The sequence below is a fragment of the Trichosurus vulpecula genome, chromosome 6, assembly GCF_011100635.1.
Source record: "Trichosurus vulpecula isolate mTriVul1 chromosome 6, mTriVul1.pri, whole genome shotgun sequence".
NCBI lineage: Eukaryota > Metazoa > Chordata > Mammalia > Diprotodontia > Phalangeridae > Trichosurus > Trichosurus vulpecula.
The window spans coordinates 72,060,229-72,076,129 of NC_050578.1; the positions used below are offsets into that span (position 1 = coordinate 72,060,229).

At 36.2% G+C, this 15,901-nt stretch overlaps 1 protein-coding gene across 2 annotated transcripts in view; it reads right to left on the bottom strand.

The window, feature by feature from the left end:
• Positions 1-15,901, bottom strand: part of WDFY3 (WD repeat and FYVE domain containing 3) — a 316,638-nt gene that overhangs the window by 91,774 nt on the left and 208,963 nt on the right. For both annotated transcript variants that reach the window (XM_036763543.1, XM_036763542.1), the window contains 6 exons: positions 14,416-14,651; positions 12,570-12,704; positions 9,354-9,533; positions 6,946-7,179; positions 2,377-2,476; positions 1,077-1,237 (listed from right to left, as the gene is read on the bottom strand). In XM_036763543.1, coding sequence (XP_036619438.1) covers positions 1,077-1,237; positions 2,377-2,476; positions 6,946-7,179; positions 9,354-9,533; positions 12,570-12,704; positions 14,416-14,651 — 1,046 coding nt within the window. The remainder of the gene's footprint in view (positions 1-1,076; positions 1,238-2,376; positions 2,477-6,945; positions 7,180-9,353; positions 9,534-12,569; positions 12,705-14,415; positions 14,652-15,901) is intronic.

A 15,901-nucleotide genomic window follows, 5' to 3' on the forward strand; every position in this document is an offset into this window, starting at 1 on the left:
TATAACATGGAATGCTCTGTTGATGTTAATAATTTACTATTCATAAAAACACTTGGGAAAAAGATGAACATTGTTCAATGTATAGTTTAATAACTGAAAAAGACACCAGAAAATAGCTTGTAAGAAGTTTCAATTTCAACTGCTTTTTGAGCACTACTCTGACTTAAAAAAAAAAAAAAGGCAAACACAAGATAACCAGAGAAAATACTATGACTCTTAGGCAACGGCATATCATTTTACTTACTATGTCCAACATTTTTTCCCATGAACTACTGAACAAAGCAATAGGCACTAGAACAAAGCATAAAAATAATGCTTATTCACAAGTAACTGAGCTGTAGTTTGACATGGAACACTCAGAGGAAGGGGACAGAAGAAATAGGAGGATCATGGCTTGGCAAAATACAAAAATAGTGGCTGACCCTCTAATATCTTTCTCTCTTGAACTTATTCACAATGAGCATTATAAAAATAAATCAACTAAGTAGCAATTGGAAATGGTGCAGGGGTGGGGAACCTGCGGCCTCAAGGCCGTATGTGGCCCTCTAGATCCTCAAGTGTGGCCCTTTGACTGGATCCAAACTTCAGCTGTTGTCTGCACTTGAGGACCTAGAGGGCCACATGTGGCCTCGAGGCCATAGGTTCCCCACCCCTATGAAAGCTCTTTGCAGGAACAAAGCATGTCAAGAATTCTAGTGTTGGCCACAAACCTGATGGATGGGTCCACCAGTTCAATTCTTTGTAAGAAACAAATTTGAAAAATCCTTGAAAACAAATTGCTATATACTTATTAGTAAACTTTTCTTCAAGTAAAAATACAAGAGGAGAAGATTTATTTTAGCTTCCTCTGAAAGCCACTATCTTAGAATCATCAGTAAAATATTATTAATAATTACATACAATAAATACGAGCTCCTAGGTTGTGCTGGGGGCTAAAGATACAATCACTAAACTAAAATAAACCCTCCTACAGTGTTGTTATTGTTATTACTGTTATTATGATATTTTATCATCAGTATTAGTAAAAAAAACAACTATCAAAAATAAATTTTGTATAATAGGCTTGAATGGATTACCTGTGCAATTAGTTGAATAATAAAATCGATAAGAAGTTTGGATTCCTTATTGAACATTCCCTGCCAAAGCTTGTCTACCACACGCTGGGTGAAATAAAATACATTGTGCACTAGCACTTGGTAACTTCCTCCACTGGTAATAGGCAGAGATGCATCTTCCCCTAAATTCCAGAAAGAAAAATGACGAGGAAATGAATACATATGCAACAGGAGGTGAAAAGAATCAAGAAGCTCTAGAACAAGTCAACTAGTACTATACTATCTGAACTACTGCATTTATTTTTAGATAACTGGGTAATTGTGGGGAAAACAATCCTTTCTGTAGATTATTTAACTTAAATAACCTAAATATAACAACCTCTTAGTTGCTGTTTCCTTATTTGTAAGATGAAATTATCCTACCCACTGTGAGAATCACAGTGAAATCATGCAGGTGAAAATGATTTCAAAATTATACAAAAGCTGCCTATTCGAACTTCACTATCATCCACTCTGGAGTGTATATTTCATGTCATAAATATACTCAATTTAAGCAAATCTCAACAAAAGTTGGACTTGGCACATCCATTTCAGGATGTACTCTTTTCATATTATGACAATATCCAAAATCTCTGGGTAAACATTTTTAAAGTTAAAGGTAACAGGGCAATAAGAACATTCTGGTATCCATGATTAAAATAAGTCATCGATCCAATTTGGTGAGCGTTAAATTTCTGCTATATAAAGAGAAATATTCTATGTGCTGGGGATACAAAGTAAGGCTGAAACTAGCACATGCACCAAAGTAAATTTTTTTATGTAAATATTCCTTCTGTTTTCAGAAGAAATTGCTACCATACTATAATACATTTTTATTATGACATGCAATGATAGAGGGGGCATATCTTCTCTCATAGAAAGTCCATAAAAAACCCTCCAGATATTAGAATAATATAGACTCTTCGTAAGTAGTTTACTTTATAAAGTTGGCAAGAATTAAATATTCATAAAGGAAGATGTCTTTAAACTATTCAAAAAAAGGAGGAAGTTTTTACATGCTGTCTTTCTTTCCTTTTTTTCTGCCCAACCTTCACATCCTCTGTACCCCAGACACACATGCCACAATTCATATGAAAAATCTGGCCAGAATTCTTGAAAGTATTTTTGTGCTTTTTTCTATATTTAATGGATGGAGGGGAGGTATGGAAAAGAAGGATCCTTAAAAGATAGAATTCAAACAGGAAGAAGAGGAAATTTAAATTCATTTGGGTTTCTTAATGGAAGATAACTGGTAAAAGCCAAAGATAAAATCTGAAATTACCCAATAAAACATCAGCTGCAAGCAAGTGGTCCATGACACTATCTAAGACATAAGTCTGAAATTCTTTTTGCTGAGTTCTTGTAGATCTTTCAGGAGAAGCCTGCAAAAGAAAAGACTTAGGATTATAACCCCATAAAGGAAGAAACATTATGATTTTCAATCAAGTAATATCCTCAAACACATCAAATTTTTAAAACTGTCAAATAGCAAAGAGTAACATGAAATCTTGCAAATATTCACAAATCTTAAAATTTCATTTCGGTCAGTGAAATTCTATTAGTCTTCTGTAATGGAACTATCATCTCCACTATGATAAAGTTTTTATACCTGTTCATCTTACAAGTTCTGTTCCTTAGTGGTATATATGATTTGTCTCCCCAATGAAACATCAAGCTTTTAAAGGGCAGAGAATCACAGAGAAGGGATCTTAGAAGCCATATTGTCCAGAATTTTAAGAAATCCCTTCCACAACATATCTAAGTGGTTATCTGTCTTTTGCCAAGAGATCTCCATAGTTCGACAAGCTGATCTAAAAGTCTCAAACAGGCATGGAGCTAAGGTAGCCTGTTCCAGTCTGGAGAGCTGTCAGGGGATCTTTCCTTATATTAAAGCTAGATGTGCCTCTGTGAAGCTTCTACCCATCATGCCTAGTTCTGTGACCTGGGGCCAAAAAAAACAAGTCTAAATCCTTTTTCCACATGAGAAGTCTTTGTTGCTTCATGTCACATAGTTGGATGAAACTAACAGTCAGTTTGGATATTCTCTTCTCCAAGCTATACATGCATAATACTTTTGACCACTATTCACGTGGCGTGATGGTGTGGCAGATTACCACCCGGGCAACATTCCTTTCATGGGGTGCTTAGGACTCAATGCAATACTACAGAGTGGTCTGACCAGAAAGGACTGTTGTGGAACAATTGCCTTCTAATTCCTGGACCTTGTTTCTTTCTTCCTGTAGCCCAAGACGATTCTAGTGTTTTCTGGGTGTGCTATCTCACTGCTGATTCACACTGAGCTTGCAAATTCCCCAATCTTTTTCTGAGGCACTGTTTGTGTACTGGTTCTGTGTCCTCCAGATGCCACCTAACTCACAGATCACCCAGGTACATATGAAGTGATCCTTGGAAACTCTCGTAGCAACTTGTTCAAACTTATGTGCTACATTGCACACTAATTACTCATATAGTTATCCCTCCATTACAGATTAATAAGCTACTTGAGACACATTCCCTTCTCTCAATATATCTTTGCATCTTCTTGGAGAAGTTTGCTGAATGAGTAAAGGATGAATGGTTTAATTGTAGACTTCCTTCTGGGAACTACTGCTACTGTGGTCTTTTGAAAACCTTAGCAACAGGTATAAGGGAACGGAGTGGTGATAACAGAGTGTGCTGAAGTATAGAAGGTATGAGAGGAGTTACTACAAGCTTTGTTACAATTTACAGCAAAGCATTTGGTCAATTCACCTGCCTTCAAAAACTAGTCAGGAAAGATGGAAACCTGTTATGCATAATGACCTTTAGAAAAGGAGATTTCACATGTTTCCCTTCTCACTCACTTTGGTATCAAACTGTTCTGGCAGAAAATTGATCTCTAAACAGAATCAAGGGGTTGAATAGTCCTCTAGAGATCTTCTAATCCATATTTCTCTCTTCAAACAAGTAAATATGTAAATCATTCAGCAGAGGCAATTCTATCAGTTTTCCCCCCAGGATTTTAATTCTTCGTTATTTTAAATTTGAAAAAAAACATCAACAAGAACATTTCAAGAACTATAAATCAAACTGTGCTACAACTTAAAAAAGTACTAACGATAAGTTTAATGCGTCCACTCCAAAGTTATATTGTTGTACGCCTCTCCCTCTGTACCTCCTTCAGTTTTCTTTTGCATATTAAAAAAAAAAAATTGGTGATTTTCTCTTTCTTGGAATCAGTACTGTCCCTCTCCCTATTTCGTTTCTTTCACTCTAAGTAAGCCCTCATATATAGCAAACAAGAATGTCCAAGATACCCAAAAAAGCCATGTTAGTCATATCTTAAAATGGATGTCTTATTCCTGGCTAAGAGGCAGAAACTATGCTTCGTCAAACTATGCTTCTAAAGTTGTGGTTGGTCACGGCACCATTCCACATCCTTAAGTCTTTCCAAGTCGATGCTATTTTTACAACTTTGCAATCCCTGTATACCTTGTTCTGGTTCTAATCACTTCACCTTGCATCTGTTCATATTTGCCTTTCTAGGATTCTTCGAAACCATCTTTTTGTCTTTTTTTTAGTGATGCAATAATATACCATAATTTATTCTGCCACTCCCTGAATGACAGTGCTTCTATATCTTTGCTATAAAAATGTACTGCTGTAAATATTTTTGCACATATGATTTCATCTCTTCAAGGTATAGTTCTGTTACTTACCTATAATAGGATGTTCAAAAAGAATAAGCACAGAGGGCATCCTGAACTGAGTCAGCCAGGTTAAGCTGTCAAGCCTATGAGTAGCCCCATGGTGGTTTGCCATGGCTGTTTTGTATTTAGGAGACCAGGACATGATGTCAACAGCCTGATCTTTGAGTCCCCTATGGTAATTAAATCCTAAGAATGGCTTTAATACCTTTTAAGGAAAAAGTAATCTAACTTGTATGAGGGTGGAAGATATTGCTTCTATTACAACATCTATTTATTAATTTGACATTTATCTATTGTGGGATGGCTTCTGTCCTTATATCTTTCAGACACTATATAACTTGAATATAAGACCTTTGTCAGAATAACTTGCTATGAATATTTCTCCTAGTTACATTTCCTTTCTAATTAATTCTAACTGGATTGGTTTTGTTTTGCTTTATCTTTAATTATTTCAATTAGGAAACACTAAAAAAATTAATCTGTACTTCCCCCTACCTTGCTCCCATTCCACTGAACAAATTTAAAAAAAAAATAAAGGCCTCCACATATAGGTGCATTGTTAGACAAATTAAATTCCACATTAGCTATGTCGAAAAATATGTATCTCTGCTCTGTAAGTTTATCAGCTCTAACAGGAAGTATCTTGTTTCACCTTCATTATTTTATACTTGCAGTTTGTCACTATGTAGATCAGTTTTAAAGTCTTCCAAAGTTTTTTTTCCTCTGTTATCACTGAGTAGTTTGTTCTACTAGCTCTACAGGATGTCTAATGTTTTCTTCTGAAATTCCTTACGTTTTATGAAAATCCTTATTTCTTATGGAAATATTTTGTTTTGCCACTACCCAAGACAGAGGCACAACTCCTGAGATTCCGGATTTTAGCCACCATGAAAAGAGCTGTAAATATTTTTGAACATATGTATTCTTTCCCTCTTTCTTTGATCTCTTTGGGGCACAGGCCTAGTGTTATCATTTCTGATATACACAGTTTAGGAACTCTTTGGGAATGGTTACAGACTATTTTTCAAAAGGACTACCCTAATTCACACTGGTGTGCCTGCTTTATCAAAGCCCCTCCAACATTTGTGGTTTTCTTCTTTTGTCATTGGTTAGTCTGACTGTGCGTATTCAATTTTTTCTTCCTTTCACTCCTTACCCAGAAGTGTTCATTACTTGTGTGTTCTCACCCACATTTTATTTATTTCTGACTTTTACTGCAGATTACAAGGTCATGCCCCAAGCCTATATCTGTTCCTCTTTGGTTCTGGCCCTTCTCAGGGCTTTGCTTGGAGGAGTGCTTCATTTTTTCCACTTAACATGGAAAAATATGCTGCATAAATGTCAGATGTTACTATCCTTCTTCTCTGACATGCCTATTACTTGAAAATTTAACAGGTCTGCATTTTATTCAATTGTATGTTTCATTAGTGAAAATTATTCTTATTTAATCACTACTGAGAATTCTGAGAACACAAAAAACCCCAAAAAACCAAAACCTTTTGTCTGCTTAGTATCTAAGTGTTACTAATTATGGTTAAGTTATCTTACTAAACAATCCATTACACTGTCCTCATATGAATGGCCTTGAATCAATAGGAATATTGAGTTGCAGTGCTTCTGTTAGCCACAAGAGGGAGCACTTACCACCCAGGTAGTACTGCTGAAACAATACCACTATTTAGCAGCGCTGGTTTATAGCAAATAAGATTGTAGGACAAATCTTTTTCCTATTCCCCTTCACTTTTCTTGAGATTTGGCAGGCAAGCATTTTTCATGGTTTCCAGGAATTATCAGTGCTATTAGGAAAGGTGGTTGGTCACATTCCCATTCTGATGTAGAAACAGAACTACAAGAAAACAGGGCTGGACTCATAGTGGGGGTAACTCCCAGTTCAAAGCAATTAATCAGTAAAACTGGTGATCTAGACATGCAGACCAACATCTTTAGTCATTCCAGTCTTCATAGAGTACCCTAAGGTACCTTTATGGAGCACAGATGTGACAAAGGCTTTCTATATGTGAGAAATATTTTCTACGTTTCTACTATAAAATGCATATATCAACTGGAAAATTTGAAAACACCTTTTTGATCCTGATGGATTATGTACATTCTACCTCTAGCAGTGAACCTACATTGGGATAAGATCATTTCCTTGATGTTACCTCCAACAGTAGGTCAATCAGTGGAGTCTGCTTGCTGGCAGGTGTGAGACAGAGATTGTCTATAATCAAGACTCGCATGAAATCAAAAACAAACTTTTTTGCTGGGTGGTTGGTCAAGTAGGTTTTGGAGCCAACGTTACAATATTCTGATTGGCTTCTGTTCATTCCTGTGTCAACTGCAAAGGCTTTGAACTCTTCCGCTGGAGACCCCACTTCATCATCAAGATCAGTTACCTGTTCAAAAACAAAACAGAAAAATGCCAGTCTTCCCATTATTACTAACTTTTATTTAGCATAGTGCTAATTTCTGTTCGTTTTTACATAAGTATGTTACATTATAATAGTATTAACCACTTTGTATAGTTTATCTATTATTCAATTACTGCACAAATCAATTGCATTGCTATTTCACTTGACTTTTCACTTATGGTTAAAAGTCATCATACTGTATAATGGGAGTTCTTCGAATTATTTCATAACTGAAATGGACAAAAGCAATACCATGAAATGTTGATCCAAAAGATTTTTAAATTAAAGATATGTTTCTTGATCATTAGTTAAATTTAACTAATATGTGATCACCTTAAATTAATTTGACAGATTATGTCAAGATAATGACCCATGGCTTAAAATGTACAAAAATAATGGAATCAGATATTTGGAAGGAGAAGGGACATTTGGAGATGGCCTAATGCGCAGGGCCACAGGTTCCACCCCTGATATAGCATAGTGCCTCATTTTAGACCAGAGGAAACCAAGGGTGAGGGAAAGGGAAGTGACTTAGCCAAAGTCTCCCCAATGGATCAAGGCTATGGCCATGATTTCAACCTTCATGAACTGACCACTGAGAAGCCACTATAACAAACTTCTGGCACAGGACTTAGTATCAGAGTAGAACTTAGGATTAGAATAATAAAAAAAAAAAATTAAAAGGCATTTTTCCATTTATCAGTTTTCCTACAGCTAATGAGAATTACAAATCAAAGCGAGAATTCAAGAGACACAAAAATAATAAAAAGTGTGAAAGTAAAAGATATTTGTCATACCGCAGCACGGTTAAAAAAATGTACTGATACACATGAAGTAAGTTAGGATGATTTCATGGTATATTGTTGGACATTTGCTCATCTTTCCACAGCTCTGAAATAACAATTATCTCTACATAACTGAGGAGAGGGGGAGAGTTGGTATGATTAATTGTTTTGCTCCAGACCACAGAACTGAATCAGAAAAGGAACCTGCCATTTTATATCATAGGATGATAGATTTAGAGCTGGAAGAAATCTTAGACACATCAAGTACAATTATTATATTATAGATGAGGAATCTAAGGCACAAAAAGGTTAAGTTGCCTGGGGTAACATTGCTAGGATGCTTCTGAGGTGGAATTTGATCTTGAGTCTTCCTGAGTCTAGTGCCCTACCTAGTGCCCAGGCTGCAATGCAGGAATATAAACATCAATCTGGCCTGGAGCATGACAGGAACAACAGGACACACTAAACTGCTGTCCACATCACAGTTTATTATTGATTTTCTTTTACATTAGGATAAAGAAACATCAAAATTCAAACAAATCTGTTACAGTTAATGATGTCTCACATTGCTACTTTTGAAAATGATGAAATCCTAAAGTTTATAATAATTCAATCTCCTAATTGGATCATGCTTAACAAGGACAAAAATTTTTAGAAATAAGAATTAACTAGAGCTCTGAAACCAAAACTGTAGGTCACATAGAATCTTCCAAGTGGTTGGAGTACATAGCTGAATTCAGCAATGAGGAATTGAGAACTCTACCATGAGAAAAACGACAAGAATGGTGTGAAAGGAAAGAAAATGCAGCTCCCAGTGATGTGGGAGGAAATGAGACTAAAATGTCTGGCGTCTAGGAGATAGTCTAGAAAATGAAGTTATATGTTAAAGGTTGAGTAGAAAATGATCAAAGGCTGAAATCTGGGCTGCTTCATAAAAGATTGTTTGATCAACTAATTCCAGGTAGGACATTTTTTTCCTCTCCCTTTCTTATGTCAAAAGTGGATTTTTGGGAGAACATGACTAACTCCATTTTAGGCTATTATTTGCTATTATTCTATTTCTTTCTTTTTCACACACATATGTGTATAAATGTGTATATATACATATATACACACACATATACACACACACACATATATATACACACACACACACATATATATGTACACACACACACACACACACACATACATACGTACTTAAGTACATATGTATGTATGATGTCATCTGTGGTATACACGTCCATCACCTACTGATCGTGTGCGTCACATTCTTGAGTGGATAAATAAACTATGTACCTGTCTTACTATAACCTGTGCTGGCTTATTCGTTCGGTGGCTACCGACGACTCTGAAAATTCTTGCAACACGTACCATCTCAGAGTAAGGTCGGATGTTGAAGGGGAAGACAGTAGCTGCTAATGCACACAGAAACTCTGGGCTCATCCACATTGAACTGAGGTCTGGAACATTGTGATACAAGTATCTAAAAAACTGCATCAAGGTAACAGGATATTCTCTGAGCCAAGACCCTTCTTCTTCTGATTGCCAGGGCTGTTATGGAAGCAAGAAGAGAAATAATTAGGGTATGTAAATGCTACTGTTTAAAAGTATGAGGACAGACTCACTGAAAACATATTAAACACACACACACACACACACACACATATTAGCACAAATACAATTTGATGACTATTATATCAAGAAACATTTATATGTTGCAAAAACAGACTCTTCCATGTACAATACAGATATTCAAAACTGCTCTTCTTTGATCTTCACAGAGACCTTTCCATAGAAAATCAAAGATAGTTTAAAGTCAAACACAAGAGACATTTTCTGGGCATTTTCTCTGGCTGTCTTCCATGCCTGGAAGTCTTTCCCTCCTCAGCTCTACTTACTGACTTTCTTTTAAGTCCCAACTAAAATCCCTTCATTTACTGGAAACCTTCTCCAACCCCTCTTAATTCTAGAGCCTTCCCTCTGTTAATTACTTCCAATTTATTGTGTGCATAAGCTTGCTTTGTAAATATTTGTATTTTGTTTCTCCCATTGGACTCCAAGACATAAAAATAACAAAAACAGTGTTAGTGAAAATTAAAAGATATTTCTATCATGCTGCACCTTAGATAAAAACATGTAGTGATATGTGTGAAATAAGTTAGAGTCATTTCATGGTACATTGGTGATTATTTGCTTATCCTTCTACAGCTCTAAAATAACAATTATCTCAGATCCCTTAATTGCCTATTGTCTCTAATCAGCACAGAAGTCTAGAGTCATTTAGTGTAAGGACAAACTACCTCAATAAGCCCTACCTACTATATACTATATACAACATACAATATAATAGCTATATATTATACAACAGTACTTTATTTAGTACTACTATAGTGGTAGTAGGCTACAGTATAATAACTGATGTACCTAGTAATACCCTGAATCAGCAAAAACTTAAAGCATGTTCAATATACTCTTTAAAAAGGCAAGGAAACAAGAAATACACTTTTTAAAGATTTCCATGAAAAAGTTAATTTTTTAAAATTTTTATTTAGATTTTTTAAAATTGCTATTCATGTGGCTATATAAAATAATCTAAGGGGTTTTTGAAGTATGGAGGCTTGACTGTATCACCTGGTTAAAAATGTTTCTACACGCAAGGTACAAGTACTTTTGATTTTTGCGTTTGCTTTGTGAGGCAACATGGTTTATAGGGAAGCAAGACAGGCCTGGAATTTATGTCTTAAGTTCACAGCCCAGTGTGGTGTTCGCTTATTTGTGTAACTGAAAAAAATCACAACTACTATGAGCTTCAGTTGCTTGTCAGTGAAAGAATGTGGCGTACGATAAAGCATTACACAATTGTGAGCTATTCTTTAAAGGTACCTGAGACAAATGGTTGTGTCATTCTGTAATCTGCTTGCGGCAAGGATGACTGCTGTCCACACCTGCAATCCTTCCAGGTGTTTCAGACAACAGTAATCTCTAGGTCAGAATTTCAGGCATTTGTGGGGAGGTATTTTTAAGCATGATCTTCACTATCTACAAGTGTATCATAGTGTAGGAGAGGGCTGAGTGTGATGCCCACAGAACCAGATACCAAGAATTAAATCCTGGCTCTGCTATTGTGTGACCTTGGGCATTTGCCCACTTTAACTCTTTGGGCCTCTGCTTCATCGTCTTTAAAGAGTAGGCTCTAAATCTGTGATCTGCAAACGAAGCTTTGCACTACCCATCCCAGAAGGTGGATGTGATGAAAATGTTTTGTCACAGATTAAAATGTTATATAATGGAAACTAATACGGAAAAATGCAATAAAACAAACATCATGGGCCTTTGAGACATTACTATAACATTTATAGCAATACATGGAGGCAGCTAGGTGGTGCAGTGAGTAGAACACCAACCCTGGAGTCAGGAGGACCTGAGTTCAAATCCAGCCTCAAACACTTGACACACTTATTAGCTGTGTGACCTTGGGCAAGTCACTTAACCCCAAATCTCCCTGCCTTCTCCCCTCCAAAAAAACATATAGCAATACCTGATGTAAGAGGGGGAGATTATAAAACCCCACCCAAATTAATTTAAAAGCAGAAGGTTCAGACCTTTGCAACTGAATTAAAGCATAAACTAGTTGGCAACAAGTCTTTAATCAATTTGGGAGGAGTAAAGTGCTTTAATTATTGGATGAGGGCAGATAATGCCACTCAGGAAATACCTTGGGATAGGATGAAAGACTCAGAAACACTTCTGGATCTAAGTATAAGTAAGGTAGACCAAAATCTGGCTTTCCAACAGCAGGCCAGTCGAGTGGTGGAACAGCACTAACCAGGCCTGAGAGAAGGAATCCCTGAGGGTTGGGAGAGAGTCCTGTCTTCTTCCCTACCTAGTCCTCAGGAAAGAGTACCAGTTCAAGACATCATCAAAGCCAGAAATGACCCACTGGCAACTGAGATGGGTAGCAGTGTCCCTCTGACAGCAGTGGCTAATGGTAGCATCTACTTTGGTATCTGAGAGATGCATCACAAACTTGATACTCTGAGGAAAAGTAGTTTCAGGATGTTATGAAGATGTCAATCATCAACCTAATCCTTAGTGCCTATCAGAGAGGGAGGCCGAAGGGAGAAAATGACTTCTAGCCACCAGAAGCTGAAACCCCCTTGGCCTCATTTATTCTCTAAATGAGCGCTGACATTTGTATTTATATTTGTGCTCACTCTCCCCACAGACCCCCAACATTAAAAAAGTTAGCATAACAGGACAGCTTCTGACTGACAGATTTGGAAAATGTTTCATGAGTAAGTTTATATTATAGGTATTAGTTAGGCAATGTACCTCATTAATGTCCGGATTTCCTTATTTCTAAGAGAAGGATCATAAAAACATCATATATTGGAATAAATGCTTTGACATGGTTCTTCTATATCAATGTAAGGTATTATTATCATGGAGATGAAAATTGTGGGAATGAGATTCTCAGAGTAGCACAGTAAATCTGTATCAATGGACCATTTTGATTAATGTTCATCTGTTCAGAATATTAGAGGCAGATAGAGAGTTCTTAATATTTCCCTGCTCCATCATACTTACTGAATTTAGCATGCTGCGAAGCATTCCCAACAACAAAAAAGCAGCTTCTGTGCAAACATTATGGATGGAAGAGACCACAGTTCCACTGGAGGCAGGGACGCCAAAGATAAATGTCCAAATGGAATCCAAATCAAACTATGGGGGTGAAGTAAAACAATAATTGGGTACAGATTCTCTTTCCCCGTAGGAACTCAGACTTCTAATATTGTGACATTTTTAAAATAAAATTCTTTAAATGACCAGAGTGAGGTTGCTCTAATAAAATCACATAGTTTTAGTATGAACAGACAGAATGAGAAGCAAGCTTCACTTTCTCCTATATCCTATAGTACCTTTCTATCTAAAAAGATAAACTGCATAAGAATGCTGACCAGGACATTCTATCTCCTGTGTTTGTTTTGTCTTTCCAACATAAATAGACTATATTTTAAAAGATTTCATATATGCTTTCCAATAAATTATTATAAGAGAAAAATTCCAGAACAAATTAACCTGATGATTAAAGGAATGCAATCATAGGGAACTATGTTACCTAACTGCTGAATTTAAAGCAAAGCACAACAATTTTCTCAATTAGGAAATAATTTGAATAAATACCTTTCCTACAAACAAATAACTTTCTAATTCAGTTTCACACTGCTCACAGAAGCTCTTGCAAATAAAATAAGATGTAGTTGTGGGGATTTATTTTATTCAAATATTTCACTAATAAAGTGTGTTTTTTTTGGACCATATGAGCATGAAAAATAATTGCTATGAGATTCAACCAATCTCTTGGAGGTCACTCAACCATTTATTGGGCCAATGATAGGACACCGAGTTGAGGATTTTAGTTTCAAAGGGATTTCAAACTATTAGAATTGACTAAGATAGCATTAACACTTTGAAGTATTTATGCTCTAGGATGCTGAAACATAATTAAGTCGAAAGTAGTTGAAAATCCTTTCTATGCATGCTACAACGATCTATCTATCTATCTATCTATCTATCTATCTATCTATCTATCTATCTATCTATCTCCCCATCTTCTACAAGAAGCCTTATCCAACTCCTCTTAATTCAGTGCCTACTTTCTGTTAATTATTTCCTCTTTAGCCTTATTTTAGTGTGCTTTGACTTCCTTTGTATGTTTTCTTCCCCACTAGATTGCAAGCTCCTTGAGGCAAGGATTGTCTTTTGCTTCTTTTTGTATCCCCTGTGCTTAGCATAGAGCCTGGTAGTGAGGTGCTTCATAAATATTGCTTGCTTGATATACTGATTTATGCTTACAACTGTCAGAAAATCAGAAATCGCAAAAGCTTTACTTTATCTTTTATTTGCTTAACTTAGATATTATCTTACTTTAAACTCTTTTTAAAAATTAATGTTAGCTTTTTAATAATCAGAAATGGTTTTAAATCTTATTTCTATAATAACATGACATTTCTTCAATAACACAAATCATTTGTGGGACCACCAAATTAAATTCTTCATTTCAAATTTTTCAAAAGAAAGCTATATTCTTAAAATATAGAATAAAACCCCACAAAATTATTTAGGTTAGCGGTGACAAAGTTTATTTCAGTGCTGACTTTCTGACTATCATAAACATAAAGGAAAATATGTACTTGTGTTTGTAGGAAAAAAGTCACCCTTATTGTGAATTTAGAGTAAAGACATCTCCAAATTGCTATTACGTCATCTTTATACATGTGTGCTAAATAATTTACAGAGTTAGTAGAGAATTGTTTTTGATGAAATTAACCCATAATTCCCATTGACAGATTCGTTCCCTCCCTCCTGCCTAGCCCACACCTCCAGCCCCCAACCCCAAATTACAGGTGTGCCTTGCTAGATAAATTCCTACCTGGCAACCCTGATTACATCGGCTGCTGATGACAGGTACACTGACCTGCAGGTTTTCGGGCAGCTCGGTGACTGGCTGCTGCAGAAAGAGGGCCATGAGGAGGAAATAAAGGGCAGGGACATTAGTGTGCTTAGGGAGAAATGACTGAAGAACTGGAAAACCAGGAAAATGACAAGCATCCCGGTTAATCTCCCTGATAGCTGATCGGCCACCAGCACTTCTGCCAACATTGAATCCTAAAGAAAAGGAGATATAAAAATGAGTGTAAAATTTGGCACCAATTCTTATTGTATGACTCCATGAAGCTTTGGAATCAAAAGGGTTAAATTGATATTTATATCTAGAACATTCACACTAATTGCAGCTAATAGCAGTCAATTGTTGATTTAATCACTCTTAATTTGTATACAAAGGACTGCCTCCACAGGTAGTGGACTCCACTGCAAGCAGACGCTGGATAACCACTTGTCTAGTGTGTAGCAGTACAGATTTCTTTTTGGGTAATTTTTGGACTAGACAATTGACAAGGTACTTCTGACTCTGAAATTCTGTGATGCTGTTACTTTGCTGTATGGCCCCTGGACATGGAAAGTTAGTGTAACAGGACAAAAGTTTTGATTGTGAGATTGACAGAGCAAATGCAAAGACATCTGGAAAATGATTCATGAGAAAATTTAAGTTTTACTCATTAAAAAACATGAATGTTCATTTATTTCTCTGACTGGGAAATGAAAGAAAAAATGTAGCCAGAGTATATAGAGCAACAAAAAAATTAATATGTAAAATCCATGGGAGGCTACTTCGTTGAATGAAATCACAGATCATACACAGTGGAAGAGCTGCAAGTCTGGGTGACTGGAAGGATGGTAGTACCCTTGATAGTAATCGGAAAATCAGGAGTAGGGGAGGATATGAGAGGAAAGATAATGAGTTCAGTTCTGGAAATATTGAACGTAAGATATCTTTGAGCTGTCTAGTTCAAAATACCCTAAAATTTTTCTTTTAAAATTTTTTTAAAAATCCTATATGAAGTTGGAGATAGGATACTAGAGTTCAGGAGAGAGAAAAAAGCTGGACAAACAGGTGTAAGCATCAGCAACACTGAGATGATGGTTAAATCCATGGGAGCTGATGGGATCAACAAGCAAAATAGTTCAGAGGAAGAGGAAAGCTCCCAGGACAGAGTGAACATTACATACAGGTTGTGACTTGAACAAAGATTCAGCAAAGGAGACTGAAAAGGAGTGGTCAGAGAGTAAGAGGAGAACGAGAATAGAAGAATGTCACAAAAATCTAGCAAAGAGAGTATCAAAAAAAAGAGTGATGACAGTGTAAAAGACAGAACAAGTTAATTAAATTAGACAATAAGAGCATTGATGACTTTGGAAAGAGCAGTTCCAACTAAATGATGAGGTCAGAGGCAAGACTACAATGAGTTCAGAAGAGAATAAGAGGACAGGAAGTGGAGATATTGGTTGTAGATGGC